This window comes from Arvicanthis niloticus, chromosome Y (genome assembly GCF_011762505.2).
Source record: "Arvicanthis niloticus isolate mArvNil1 chromosome Y, mArvNil1.pat.X, whole genome shotgun sequence".
NCBI classification, from domain to species: domain Eukaryota; kingdom Metazoa; phylum Chordata; class Mammalia; order Rodentia; family Muridae; genus Arvicanthis; species Arvicanthis niloticus.
The window spans coordinates 11,202,855-11,216,860 of NC_133431.1; the positions used below are offsets into that span (position 1 = coordinate 11,202,855).

Below are 14,006 nucleotides of genomic sequence, written 5' to 3' on the forward strand. Positions count from 1 at the left end.
GAAGAAGATAAAGGTGATATGGATTAGAAAGGAGGAAGTAAAATTATTTCTTTTTAGGTTTTTCGAGACAGGGTTTCTCTGTGTAGGCCTGGCTGTCCTGAAACTCACTTTGTAGACCAGGCTGTCCTCAATCTCAGAAATCGGCCTGCCTCTGCCTCCCAAGTACTGGGATAAAAGGCTTGTCACACCACTGCCTGTCCAAAATTGTCTTTATTTGTAGATGATACAAGTGGACCAAAACTTCCCAAATGTAATTCCTAGACTTGATAAGCACTTTCAGCAACATTGTTGGATACATGATCAACTAAAAAATACAAAGAAAATGCAGTGAATGTCAGCATGCAGGCAGACATGATGCTGGAGGAGCTGAGAGTTCTGCATCTTCATGAGAAGGCATTCAGGAAGAGACTGTCTTCCAGCTGAGTGGTAGGAGAGTCTGTTTTTTACTGGCCAGAGCTCCAAAGACCACCACCCTAGGACTTCACTTTCTTCAAAACAGTAATATCTACTCCCACAAGGCCAAACATACTAATATTGTCACTTCTTAGGGACAAGAATATTTAAATCACCACAGTATATTCCTATTATAAATTCTTTCATGCATTTAAATATGAATAGGACATGCAGATACTTTACCACATTGATTACTTTCAGAAGGTTTCTCTCTAGTATGTGTTGATGTTTCTATTCAGAGAATACTTTGGCATGTAAAGGATTTTCCAAATTGAGTACATTCACAAGATTTCTGTCCAATTTGTGGTCTTTTATCTCTTTGGAGACTACAGTGATAGGCACAGGCTTTTCCACATTTGTCACATTCATAAGGTTTCTCTGAAAAGTGTGTCACTTGAAGTATTTGGAGAGTACACTGTCATGCAAAGACTTTACCTCATTCATGGCATTCATGCAGTTTCTATACATTATGTGTTCTTTTATGTATCTGGTGATGCCTGTGACATGCAAGGGCTTAGCACCTTGATGACACTGTGTCACTCTCTTGAATGTGTTTCATTATATAGTTGCAGATAAAAGTGAATTGTCAGTTGTTTTCACAGTGATTACATCAATGAGGCTTCTCTCCAGTGTGATTTCTTTGTGTGTGTGTAAAGAACTATGACATGCAAAGGCTTTACCACATTGTTAATATTCAAGCAGGTTTCTCTCTGGTACTTGATCTCTCCTGTCACTGCAGATGACTGTGACTTGCAAATGCTTTACAACACTGATTACATTCATGAGGTTTCTCTCCTGTACCTGTTCTTTTATAGTAATGGAGATGCTAAAGTTGTGAAAAGTCTTTACCACATTGATCACATTCATGAGGTTTCTTCCCATGTGGGATCTTTTATGTTTTTGAGATTAGTGGGACATGCAAAGGCTTTAGCTCAAAGATTACATTCATAATTCTGTCCAATACGTGTTCTTTTATGTTTTGGAAAAAATCTTTATGGAAAGACATTTACCACTATAAAGTCCTCACAAAAGGGAAGAACTCCCCCCCACCCAAGCCTCAGGAATTCATGGTCACCCAATAACTTACAAGACACAGAAGTTGATGTAATCAGCAAGAGGTATATTTTGACCAGCATGCTGAGGTCAAGACCTGGAACCCATGCAGGGTCTGTGGGATTTGACCCTGAGCTTTGGAGGCACAGGGAATTTAAAGGCAAAACCACAAGGAAAAACCATGATTCAGGGGGAGTCAAGGGGGGTTATTGGAAAACACCTGTGGAAAGTCCCAGCCCATTATTCAGTTTGTGACAGGGTCTAAGTAACAGTCAGGGAGAATATTCTGTATAGTCTATTCTCAACAGCCTATTCATACTCAACCATCCTGTGGTCAGCCAAATTTCTGAAACACAGAGTTCATGAACACACTGACCTGTACTCTTGGTTCCTCTCAGCATGCTAGAAGTTTTTGTAAATTTTAACCCTTTCACGACAATGATTACATTCATAGGTTTCTTTCCAATATGGGTTGTTTTATGGTTTTGGAGACAAAAATTTTCTGAAAAGGCTTTTACCATATTAATTACATTCACACAGTTTCTCTCCAGTATGTGAACATTCATGTCTTTGGAGAATTTTCAATTATAAATGATTTTTTCCACATTGATTACATATGTAAGAATTCTCCCTGGTATGGTTTTTTTTTTTATATTGCAGATGACCCAGTTGTGTAAAGCCTTTACCATACTGATTACATTCATAAGGTTTCTCTCTAGTATGGGTTTTTTATGATATGGGAGATAACTGGAACTTGTAAAGGCTTTGCCACATTGATTACATCCATAAGGTTTCTCTCCAGTATGTGTTCTTTTATGATATTGGAGACTACTGTGTTGTGAAAAGGCTTTACCACATTGATTACATTCATAAGGTTTCTCTCCAATATGTGTTCTTTTATGTATTTGGAGATTACTGTGATATGAAAAGGCTTTACCACATTGATTACATTCATGAGGCTTCTCTCCAGTATATGTTCTTTTATGTCTTTGGAGATTATTGTGATATGAAAAGGCTTTACCACATTGGTTACATTCATAAGGTTTCTCTCCCGTATGACTTCTTTCATGCCTGCAACAGTAATGGGCACATGTGAAAGCTTTACCATATTTATTAGCCTGATCAATCATTTTATCATTATGAGTCAATTTTACAGTTGGTCTCATAATAAAGAACACTCAGATCTTATGCTTTTATCACTTTGATGTTCATGGTTGTACTTGAAAATACCTGTGATGGTAAGAGTATTTACTACATGGCTCACATTTATAACATCCTTTTTCTATATGAGATTTCTACATGATGCATTCATAGGTCAGAATAAAATGGAACAACTAAGAGCATTAAAACTCTGATTGCATTCTTAGTTTTTCCTGTAGTATGCATCACACCACAACAGCACTGTGAAACAGGATGAACAGAAGAACTGGAAACTTCTAGTACCCGTAAAGATTTTCTGCAGTGTGAATTTGGGTAAAGTCAGAAAACCAATTAATTGTAAACACCTATCATATTCAGAAAGTCTACCAAAGGCAGAATACTACATATCTTCTCATTGTTGTGAAATAGACAGAGGTTGTATTTTTAGTATCCCTATGCTCACATGGTTTCATCCATTCTGACCATTGATGCCGCCACTAAAAAAGCAGAACAAATGAAATGTTTCCACATTGAATTCACATGCATTTACTTTTTGTTCATTGTAGACATGATTAATGTTTCTCCAAAACAACATTCTCGATTTTCATAAACTGACAAAACAATAAAATTAAAAATTTCACTATAAGAATACGAGTGTCACCAACTTTATCATGGACTATTTGATTATTAGAAGGTTATGGATACATGTTTATCACTATTCAATGTGCAACATCTAAATATTATGAGACTATACAAATTGGTAGTTCCACAACACAGCTCTAATGGAGATACAAATCAATTAAAGGAATCTCTTAAGGCATTGTTTCCTTCTCTTCTTGCTTACAGAAATACCTTGCAAACACCAATCAGATAACTGACATGGAGGTACATAGTTTTGGGAGAATATTATAATCATAGCTACAATAAAATGACTCATATTGTATACACTGGCTTTCCTTTAGAGCATACAGATCATATTAAAATTTTCTCACAGGCATATTTGTATTCGATGAAACATTAAAATTACCTTTCATGGCTGGGCAGTGGTGGTGCACACCTTTAATCCCAGCACATGGGAGGTAGAGGCAGGCAGATTTCTGAGTTCGAGGCCAGCTGGTCTACAGAGTGAGTCCCAGCACAGCCTGGGCTACACAGAGAAACCCTGTCTTGAACCCCTCCCAAAAATATACCTTTCATGTTGTCTAGAAGTTTGATGTTGTTCTTCAGTATGATGGACTTCCAAATTATAGCCTAAAACCAAGGTACAAGAAAATCAATGATATGGTATTGGAATTAGGAAAAATTCAAGTTACTCTGAATTTTCACAGCAATGAACCTGATTTATTCAACTCAATATTACTTGTTCTCTATTTAAATAAGAGATGATCATCAGTAAACCAGAAACAATTTTCCCTTATTTTGAGAAGCAAAAAAAAAAAAAAAAAAAATTCAGTCTTACCAATAGCAGTGAGGTTCCAGTAGGTCTCCAGCATCACATCTTTGTAGAGATTTTTCTGGGAAGGATCCAGCAAATTCCACTCTTCTGCAGTGAAGTTCACATGCACATCATCGAAACTCACTGCTTCCTAAAATATCACATACATGTATACAACACAAAGCCTGATACTGACATCAATACAAAGTAAAGTTATGCTTCCTAGACAATATAATCAAATGATTCAGGTGATTCCTCCACTTATTTTCTGACACAAGAATTATAATATAATCACTATGTCAGTTTAGAAGAAACTTGAAATATTGACACTTGAACACTTGAAACAGGGTTCACCTGTCTCACTCCTGATCCCTTTGAATAGGATATAGCCTTGCAACACAAATGGCAATTGAGAAAGATATGCAGGGTGAAACAGATCAACTGTACTGAGCACACATCTGAAAAGCTGGATGAACAATTACTAACTACAAAAGTGATGGACAAGCTGTGTGTATTTGCTCATGTCTTTAATTGCAGAGGTACAGGCAGGTGTATGTCATTGAGCTGGACGCCAGCATGGTCTATGCAATGAGTTTCAGAACAGCAAAAGTTACATGTTAAGAACCTCACTCTGCAACAAAAATAAAGCAGGAAACAAAAATGATAGAATGAACTCACAGTTCTTTACTGAAGTTACTGCAAAGAATTATGCATTCACTGCGGTACTGTATTCATCTTGCAAAAACATGCAGTGAACAAGTTTAAACAGCAACATTAATTAAATTTTATTAGGAGGGAATGTATGTTTAAGCAGTTAAAAATAGACAGGTGAAAATATTAGTAATGTATATGTTGATCAGAAATAAAGAACGTAGTTCAGGAGATATAGCTCAGGAGTTGAAAGCTCTTGCTGGTCTTCCACATAATTGTGGTCAATTTCTGACATACACATGTGGACCAACACCTGTCCATTTCTTCATGATCATGAATTCTGAGGCCATCTTCTGACAACAGTAAAGATGAGGCACACATTCATAGTCACGCACACATGTATAACACTATTAAATAAATATCCAAAATTTCAGAAGAAACACAAGAGTTAGGCAGAACATCATACACCTGCAATTCAATGACTCTGAAGAATCAGATAATATTGATGACGTCAGCAGAAGCCATCTGGAGAAATAGAATATAATCTATAAATGTTTGCCAAATTTCAAAACGAAAGATGTAGACTAAGAGCAGCACAAAACATGTGCCTATTTAACAAAAATATGTCAGGTGGCTTATGTGGTTTCTACATCTACAATTAGAACAGGAAGTGCTTCACAAGGAAATTTGGTCTAGAAAAGCAAAAACAGAATGAATAAAGTTAAAAATATAAAACCACCAGGTTTGCAAAATAGCATAGCATTGAACAGCAAATGTGTGCACAGTATCTTATGTGATTTAGGGACAGAGTCCAAATGGGGAATGTATGGGAGCATGAGAAGAAAGCTGAAGGATCAGATTCAACCATAGCACTGGAGACACCCAGAACAAAATTTGTCCTGGCTAAGAAAAATTTCTAAGGTAATTCTGGAGCAGAGACTGAAGGAATGGCCAATGAAAACTCATCCAATTGGAGACACACATGGACAAGCTCCAATCCATGACATTATTAAGGATACTCTTTGATGCTTTCACACAGGAGCATTGCATAATTGTCTATTGAGAGGCTCGACCCAGCAGTTGACAGAAGCAGTAGTGGATCCACAGTCAAACATTGCTTAGACCTTGGTAACTCTGATGGAAGGGTGGGGGGAAAGATTGAGGGCCCTGAAGAGGATAGGAACTCCACAGGAAAACCAGCAGACTTAACTATCCTTGATCCTTGGGGACATTCAGAGACTGAGCCACAAACAATAACACACACAGGCTGGACAAAGGACCCTGGCCCTTAAGTAGCAGATTGCAGGTCAGTCTTCATGATGGTCCTACAACTACTGTAGCAGGAGCTGTCCCAAAGCTGCTGTCTATCATTGGAATCTGTTCCTTTCACTGGGCTGACACTTCTGGCCTCAGCAGCGAGGATGCACATAACCTAATACAGACTTGATACACCATCATGGGTACCCAGGGGCCCACATCCTCTCAAAGGACAAACAGAAGATACAGTAGAGAGTCTGTGAAGGCAGGTGACCTAGAGTAGGGACTCCACTAATTCAGAGCCATTTTAATTACAAAAACTTAAAACTGGAGAGAATCCAGATTCCCTTCAACCAAAATATGGATATGGAAAATGTGGTTCATTTACAAAATGAAATATTATTCAGCTATTAAATACAATGACATCATGAATTTTGCAGACAAATGGACACAGCTAAATACTATCATCTCTGTGAGGTAACCTAGACTTAAAAGCATGTGCATGTATGTACTCACAAGTGAATAATAATCATAAAATACAGGAAACCCACACTATACTCCATAGATACAAAGAAACTAAACAAGAAGGAAGGCCCAAATGAGAACGGTTGAATTATTACCACTCAGAAGGCGGAATAAGCAATCATAGGAGGCAGATGGAAGAGAGAGAACTGGATAGAAGAGCAGAAAAGAAAGAGGAATTGGGTAGAAGCAGCAACAGGTGTGGTGAGAGACAAGAGAGGGCCAGAGGGGGAAAATGAATCAAAATCTGCAGCTGCCTGGGGAAGGGAGGGAGTACATTTAGGATGTGCTAGAGAGCATGAATTGGAGGGTGACAAGGAGTCTATGGGGTTGATCTTAGCTGAGATGCATAGCAGTAAAATATGGATGGTGCAGAGGCCACATCTGCAGTCAGGCAGGACACCCAGTGGAGAGTTAAAGACACCAACCAATCCAAAAACCTTTATACCCAAAATTTGTTCTTATCCACAAGAATGCAATCTACAACATAGATTCTGTACAGCAGCAAAATAACCCTTTGATACCATGTTGTTGTTCTAACTTGCTACTCTGCTGCTGTGATTGAATCCTCTGAGCAAAAGCATCTCAGGTAATAAGTGGTTGTTGTGCATGGTTCTGTCAGATCACAGTCCATCATTTTGGGAGCTTAGAGTAGAAACTGAAGGCAAAAATCATGGACAAACACTGTCTCCTGGCTTGCTCTTTTGCTTGGTCCCTGTCTCATGCTCAGCCTGCTCTCTCATGCAGCTCAGGACCACTTGCTTAGGGATAGTGCCACCCTCAGTGGAAGAGCCTTCCTAATCAATCATCAACACTATCTCTAACAGACATAGTAACCAGCCATTCTGATGAGGGCACGCCCTCGATTGAGTATCCTTCAGATGACTGAAGCTCTGAAATGCCGAGAATTTAAGACAACTATGACACAGACACAATAATAAATAAGAAAGTTGTAACATCCCAAAACCAATGGGCTAACCATATCAATACAAGAGGCCATGCTACCCCATGAGGGAGTTGGAGTTGTGGCTGAGCAAGGACAAAATAGGGAGGGCACCTGTCTCAGAGCAGGGAAGGATACACTGGAATGGGGACCTCAGAGACTGTGCTGCTCTGGGGTGAGGTGTCTTTAACCCTGGGTTCCCAGGCCAGCACTACCAAAGATGTGGCTAAAACAGCTGGAAGGTGGACAGAAAAGCAGATGGTCCCACACAACTCAAATGACCACCAACAAAGGACAGGATCTCTGACCCAAGGAAGATATGATAAATTTGTTAGAATTGATGAAGAATGACTTTCCATCTTATGACAACTAACAAGTTCAAATCTACAGAGTCACATATGGACTGGGCAGAGGGTAGTTCATGAGGTGGGAAATGAGATCTTTCTCTTTCCACCCTATGAAACAAGGTAGGCAGAGCCTGACTTTGCCCAGGATGCTGTCTGGAAGATCTCTCTGTCATGGACCAATCAATGGGTCTAGGTCCTGTTGTTAAGAAAGATTTAACCCAAGGTGTGGGGCTAGTAACTAAATCGACTAGGGTGGAGTCTGTCTTATTTCATCAATGAGAGAATAACAAAGTGCCACACACAAAGTAAATAGCCACAAGGGGACAGTAAAGGCTACCCAGCAGATTCTACCACTTGGACAGTGGAGAAAATAAAGACAGGCAGGTAGCTGTGAGCACTGTAGCAGGGTTCCAAGTCTTCTCTACCCTTACCAGAAATTAAGACCAGAGAAACACTGTCCACTATACCAGGCTCTAAAACATCTTTGAAGCCCTTAGGGGCTAGGAATGTCCAGCATATCCAGTATAGCATGGTACCATGTTCAATTTAGTCATCTCCCTCCACATATAATCAAGAAAAACCTGAAAACGAAGGCATACACAAAAATCTGGCAGAGAAGCCACTGACACAGGAAGAACAATGGTTCATTTTAACAACCGACCTTTCAATCCTTTAGTTGGGAGTCCTGAGGATCTTGGGTCAATGCACTAAGATGTTATGTCCAAGCCACAGAGAGCACAATGACCAACAAGGAGCCTATTGCAATGCAAACACATGGAGGTCTTTATTATGAGCTCTTTAATAAGGATTTTCACCAGTCAGCCTCACGTGAGATCTAAACTGAGACACCAAGTCTAGAGGTGCTGGATATTTATTGTAGTTACAGCGAGATTGGGACATTAACACACAGGTCAGCAACTTAACATTTTAAAAACTACATGTCTGGTATAATCTGTAGGAACCAATCAAAAGGGCAAAAAATCATCTGACAACCATGCTGGATAGACTAACTTTGTCTCTGTAAGGTGTATTAGTTATCAATATGTAGCTTAACCCTGCAGTTGTACCTTGACTGGCTGTGGACAAGGTGGGCTTTTCATAGGATGTTTGCTCAAGTGGACTTGGTGCACTTTGTGGACTTTGTGATTTACAAACTCATCTTTGTGCCTGAGGCCCTTATTATTGAAAGATGCTCCTGTTCAACCACAAGCCATGCAAGGCAGTAGAAAAGGTAGTTTGTCCAAAGACCTGCCTCACTATCTGTTACTGCAGATCCTAATATCAGTTGTACTTACTTTTAGACAGAATACAAGTGGAAGTTGCCTCTCCCCCTGTGCATCATCTTATAGATAAGATAGACAATGCCCAGCTGCCCTTCCTTTCCTGCCTCATCCCTGTGTCTCAGCCCCACTTGAGCAGATAGTCCCTGTTCAACCACATGCTTTACCTGCCAGGAAACAGGTAAGCTTTCTATAGATCTACCACACTGTCTGTTATCCGAGATGTAATGATCACAGTTTCCCCTAGCACTGTACTAAACACCAGAGGCAGCTTTACCTCTGTCCTGACTCTATCTCCTTGTGGATTCCTAAGATCATCTCTTTCTGCCCACTGCTTCTTCCTGCTCCCAACATTAGCAAGCATTCCCTCTTGAGGATACCCACTAAACATGTCAGTAAAAGAGGCTACATCAGGCAACTTTCTCTGTAAATCCAGACATCAAATAGCAACCCAGGAGCAAAACTCCCACCCAAGCAAGACAAATCCAGAAATCAGTACCAAGATAATAATCACTTCAAACCCAGAGGCCTAGACACCAGCATAGGAATATAATAAATAACAGCCATAAAAATAAGTCACCAAAAGGCCCAAGCTATCCTATCACAGCAGGTCCTGAGAAATTAAAACATGCAACAGATATGGTACAAAAGAGGTTGTTTGGGGGCAGGGAGACGAGTGAGAACCTGGGGAAGAGATAGAGGCACAGAAGAGGATGTGCAGACAGACAGACAGACAGGCAGACAGACAGGGGGCAGAGAGAGAGCCCTGAGAGTAAACAAAGAGAATAGAGAGGGGCATGAACTAAGACAGGGAACAAACAGAGAGAGCTGTGTACCTGGTGGTTCCTGTATATAAAGCACACCTGACAATACCAGCAGGTGATGGAGGCAGGGACTGACTTAAGCTGTTGCTAAGTCCCTGAGAGCAGAGCATTGAAATTGCCTGTGCACTGGCAACTACAGAGACAAGGTTCACTCAGAGAACAGGAAAGAAAGAGAGAATCTCAGACATTAAGAATGACTATGACAAAATGGATACATCATCAAAAAATGTGGATTTGAAAAATTTTCTGGCCCTAAACAACCAAAAATTCTGAAACATATGAGAAGGGAAAACTACAGATGATTGGAATAGAGAAAGGTGACTATCAGCACAAAGGGCTGATAAAAATTATTTTCAATGAAATCATAAAGGAAACTTTTCCTAAACCAAAGAAGATGACGGTTAATGTACAAGAAGCATCCAAAACTCGCAACATATTGGAGAAAAACAAAAGTCCCTTTACCACATAATAATCAAACACTAAACGTAAAAAATAAAACAACATAAAAAACTGTTCCAGAAAAAAATTAACAAAAACTAAACAAAACAAAACCAAGTAACATATAAAAGCAGATCTATTAGATTTATGTTGGCTTCTTAATGTATACTATAAAAGACAGAAGAGTTTGGACACATGAGATGCAGAGTCAGAGAAACCACCCGTGTTTCTACAGGAAAGTAACTGGTCCAAATGTTTTGTGCAGATTCAGAATCAGTCATGATAGTGATGTTACTCAGAGGTCACCTCCTGATATAACACGTGATGGGCATCACCAGGGACCTCACAGATGGTCACATCTGGCTGATGCTTCCCATGCAGCCCCAGAGAGGACCCAGCACCCCAGCTCCCACTGCTTAGCCACCTGCCCCTACCCATTGTGGGCAGTGATCCTGTGCTCACCATGACTCGATTTCAGAGATTCCCTGAGGTCTCCACACAGCACCAGACAGCAGGGCTCAGAGCAGGGCACAGATGACCATTCAAGCCTGCACAGGCACAGTGAACTTGCAGATTGGCACCCGGAAGAACCCGCCTCCTTGTCTGATTGGCAGGTCTGGCTGGAAGCCTTGATTGGCCAGCGAGTCTTAGCACTCCTCAAGGTTAAAGTGAGCTTCCGGTCCAGGGTCAGACTTTTTCCAGAGCTGGGGGGGGGGGTTGGACCCCATTAGCATTTGTTTCTGTCTTCAAAGAGGAATCTCACCCCACCCAGCCCTGGGGGAGAACCCAGCATTCCAGCTCTGGCTGTTCAGCTGCCTGCTCCTCCCCTCTGAGAGAAATGATCCTGCACCTACCAGGACCTGACTCCAGACCTTACCTGAGCTTTCCTCACAGCACTTGCCTTCTTCTTCCTGTAATCAAGGTGAACAGCTTCCATAGCCCAGTACTCAGTGTGCAGTGGAGGCATCAATCTGACCCACAAGTGGAAGGATGTTCCAGCTATTTCTTAGCATTCTGTCTAAAGTCCACCCCAGTTACCTGGCAACAGCTAGGTATGCTCCTCCCCACGGTTACCTGGCAAATACAGTGTAGGACTGACACCCTGTAAATGTGGCTACTTGCCCCTTCCTCTCATTTGATCTCTTGATCTCTTGTTCTCTTTTTCTCTTGCCCTCTTGGGCTCTTCCCTTCCCGCCTCTCTCTCGAATGCTCATGCCTGACCTCTACTTCTCTACTCTGCCACTCCCTGCTTTTCTCTGCCTCTACTACCCTCTTAACTCCCCTCTCCATGTCCTGAATAAACTATATTCTATACTGTACTGTCTTGTGGTGGGTTGCTTCTGGGGAAGAGCTGTCTCAGCATGAGGCATGGTCCTTCCAGGGGAAGAAATATCTCAGCAGGAGGCATGAGCCTGCTGAGACATCCCCTTCCCCCACACCTCCCCTCACACCAATAGAACATATTCCATCTCTCTTTAAAGAAAGGTAACTATGGGGAGGAGGATACCTGGCTGTCACCAGGTAACTGTGAGTTAGAGTTTTAGACAGAATGATAAAACCATTAACACTAAAGAGGGATTTTAGGAAACAAGAGACTTATTTTGTGGCTTCATGCTCGGCTCAGGGAAACTGAAACTAGTTGAGAAGAGTAAAGGGTCAGTGGGAGAGGGGAGGGAGTGGGTGATGAATGACAAATATGAACAAAACACATATTAAAACATAAAAAAGTCACAATGAAACCAATCATCATGCATAACTAATACATTCAAATAAAACGTTTAAAAAGTCCATTTACTGGCCAGTTAGCATTCTTTATGATACATACACAAAACATTACATCTCCCATAAATGCTGGTTTTGTTCTGCTTGTTTTGTTTAGGTGTGTGCACGTGTAAACATTTATGTACACATATACATGTGGCCAGAGGTCAACCTTGGTGTTGTTCCCCAGTGGCCATCCACTTTCTTTCTTTCTTTCTTTCTTTCTTTCTTTCTTTCTTTCTTTCCTTCCTTCTTTCTTTCTTTTCTGTGTTTGAGGTCTTTCAGTGGCCTCCCTCCCCCTCTCCGTCTCTTTCTTTCTTTCTTTCTTTCTTTCTTTCTTTCTTTCTTTCTCTCTTTTCTTTCTTTCTTTTTTTCTTCTCTGTATTTATTAATGGGAGAAGTGCTCTCAGTGGCCTGGAACTCATCATGTAGGACTGGCTGGCTGCTTAGTGAGCCCCAGGGAACTGCTTGTCTTAGTCTTCACACTTCTGGGATTACAGGTGTGTGCCTGCTACCGTGTCCACCTTTTCTGTTTTGTTTTGTTTTGTTCTGTTTTAAGAAACCCAACTTTGGTCCTCTGGAAGTGCAGCAAGTACTCCTAATTACAGGGTCATCTCTCCTCATTACCAGTTTTCTGCTTTTTCCCACATAGGCACTGTATGCTCTTCACATGTGTCCTGAGGATACTACTCAGGTCCTCATACTTGCAGGGCAAACACTTTACCAACTGAGCTATCACTCCTCTCCATAAAAGTTGTTTTTGCATTTCATTTAAATCACATAAAAATGAAAAGGGAAAAACCAGGGCTTGCACTAAGAATGTAGCTCACTAGTAGCAAACTTGTCTAAGGTCCTCAGGTTGGTCTCTAGAACAAAGAGTAAATAAAAATAATTTAAAACAGAAGAGAAAGTAAAGGGTAGAAATGGACATTTATTTATACTCATATGTATGTGGATGATTGAACACAAGTTTGTGTATGGCCTGAACAAGTGCTATCTATCTATCTACCTATCTACCTATCTATCTATCTATCTATCTATCTATCTACCTATCTATCTATCTATCTATTATCTATCTATCTATCTATCTATCTACTTATCTACCTATCTATTATCTATCTATCTATCAGTTTCTAAGACAGGGTCTCACTATGTAGCTGTGGCTGTCCTGGGGCTCAGTATGTCGGCTAGACTGACTTTGCCTCCTGAGTGCTGGAATTGAAGGTATGTGCCACTATGTCTGGCTCATTTTATCATTTAAAAATTGGTTTATTTACTTTTTTATGTGGGTGGGTGTTTTGCCTGCACATATATCTATCTGTTCAGCATGTGTACGAATTGCCTTGGAGGTCCGAAAAAGGCATTGATTGGATTCTTTAAAACTGGAGGTACAGGTGATTATTATCTGCCATGTGGGTGTTGGGAACTGAACCTGTGTCTTTGGCAGGAGTGACAAGTACTTTTAAGGGTTGAGTCAAGACTTTATTACTTTTAGATTATGAGAGTATTTTCTTAAATGCATATCTGTACCATGTGTGTGCTTTGTGCTCATGGAGACTAGAAGAGGATATAAGGTTCCAGGAAATGGAGCTACAGAGTGTTGTGAGCACATCTTATGGAATAAAAAGAAAATGAAACTGTCTCTAAGATGAAGGTTCATAGCACAAAATCCCTACATGACAACACTGGCAATTTAACACCTTGCTTTATAGTCTAGAACAGAAAGAAGGGAGTGAGCAATAGAGAACAGAAGTAGACATCAAGGTATCATCAAATCGGGAGCAGAAATCCATACAATAGAAAGAGAAGAATACAAAGAATTAATTAAACATGGAGTTGTTCCTTTCAGTCTTTTATTAGACAAAATAGAAACACTTGTTAAAAATAGAGAATATCCAAATT

At 40.4% G+C, this 14,006-nt stretch overlaps 1 protein-coding gene across 1 annotated transcript in view; it reads right to left on the reverse strand.

Annotated features, from left to right (window-relative positions):
- The window catches only part of LOC143437301 (uncharacterized), a 281,257-nt gene that overhangs the window by 115,466 nt on the left and 151,785 nt on the right, over positions 1–14,006 (reverse strand). Inside the window, 1 exon segment of the mRNA XM_076922110.1 lies at positions 2,255–2,379. Within this exon segment, the coding sequence (XP_076778225.1) occupies positions 2,255–2,379 (125 nt within the window).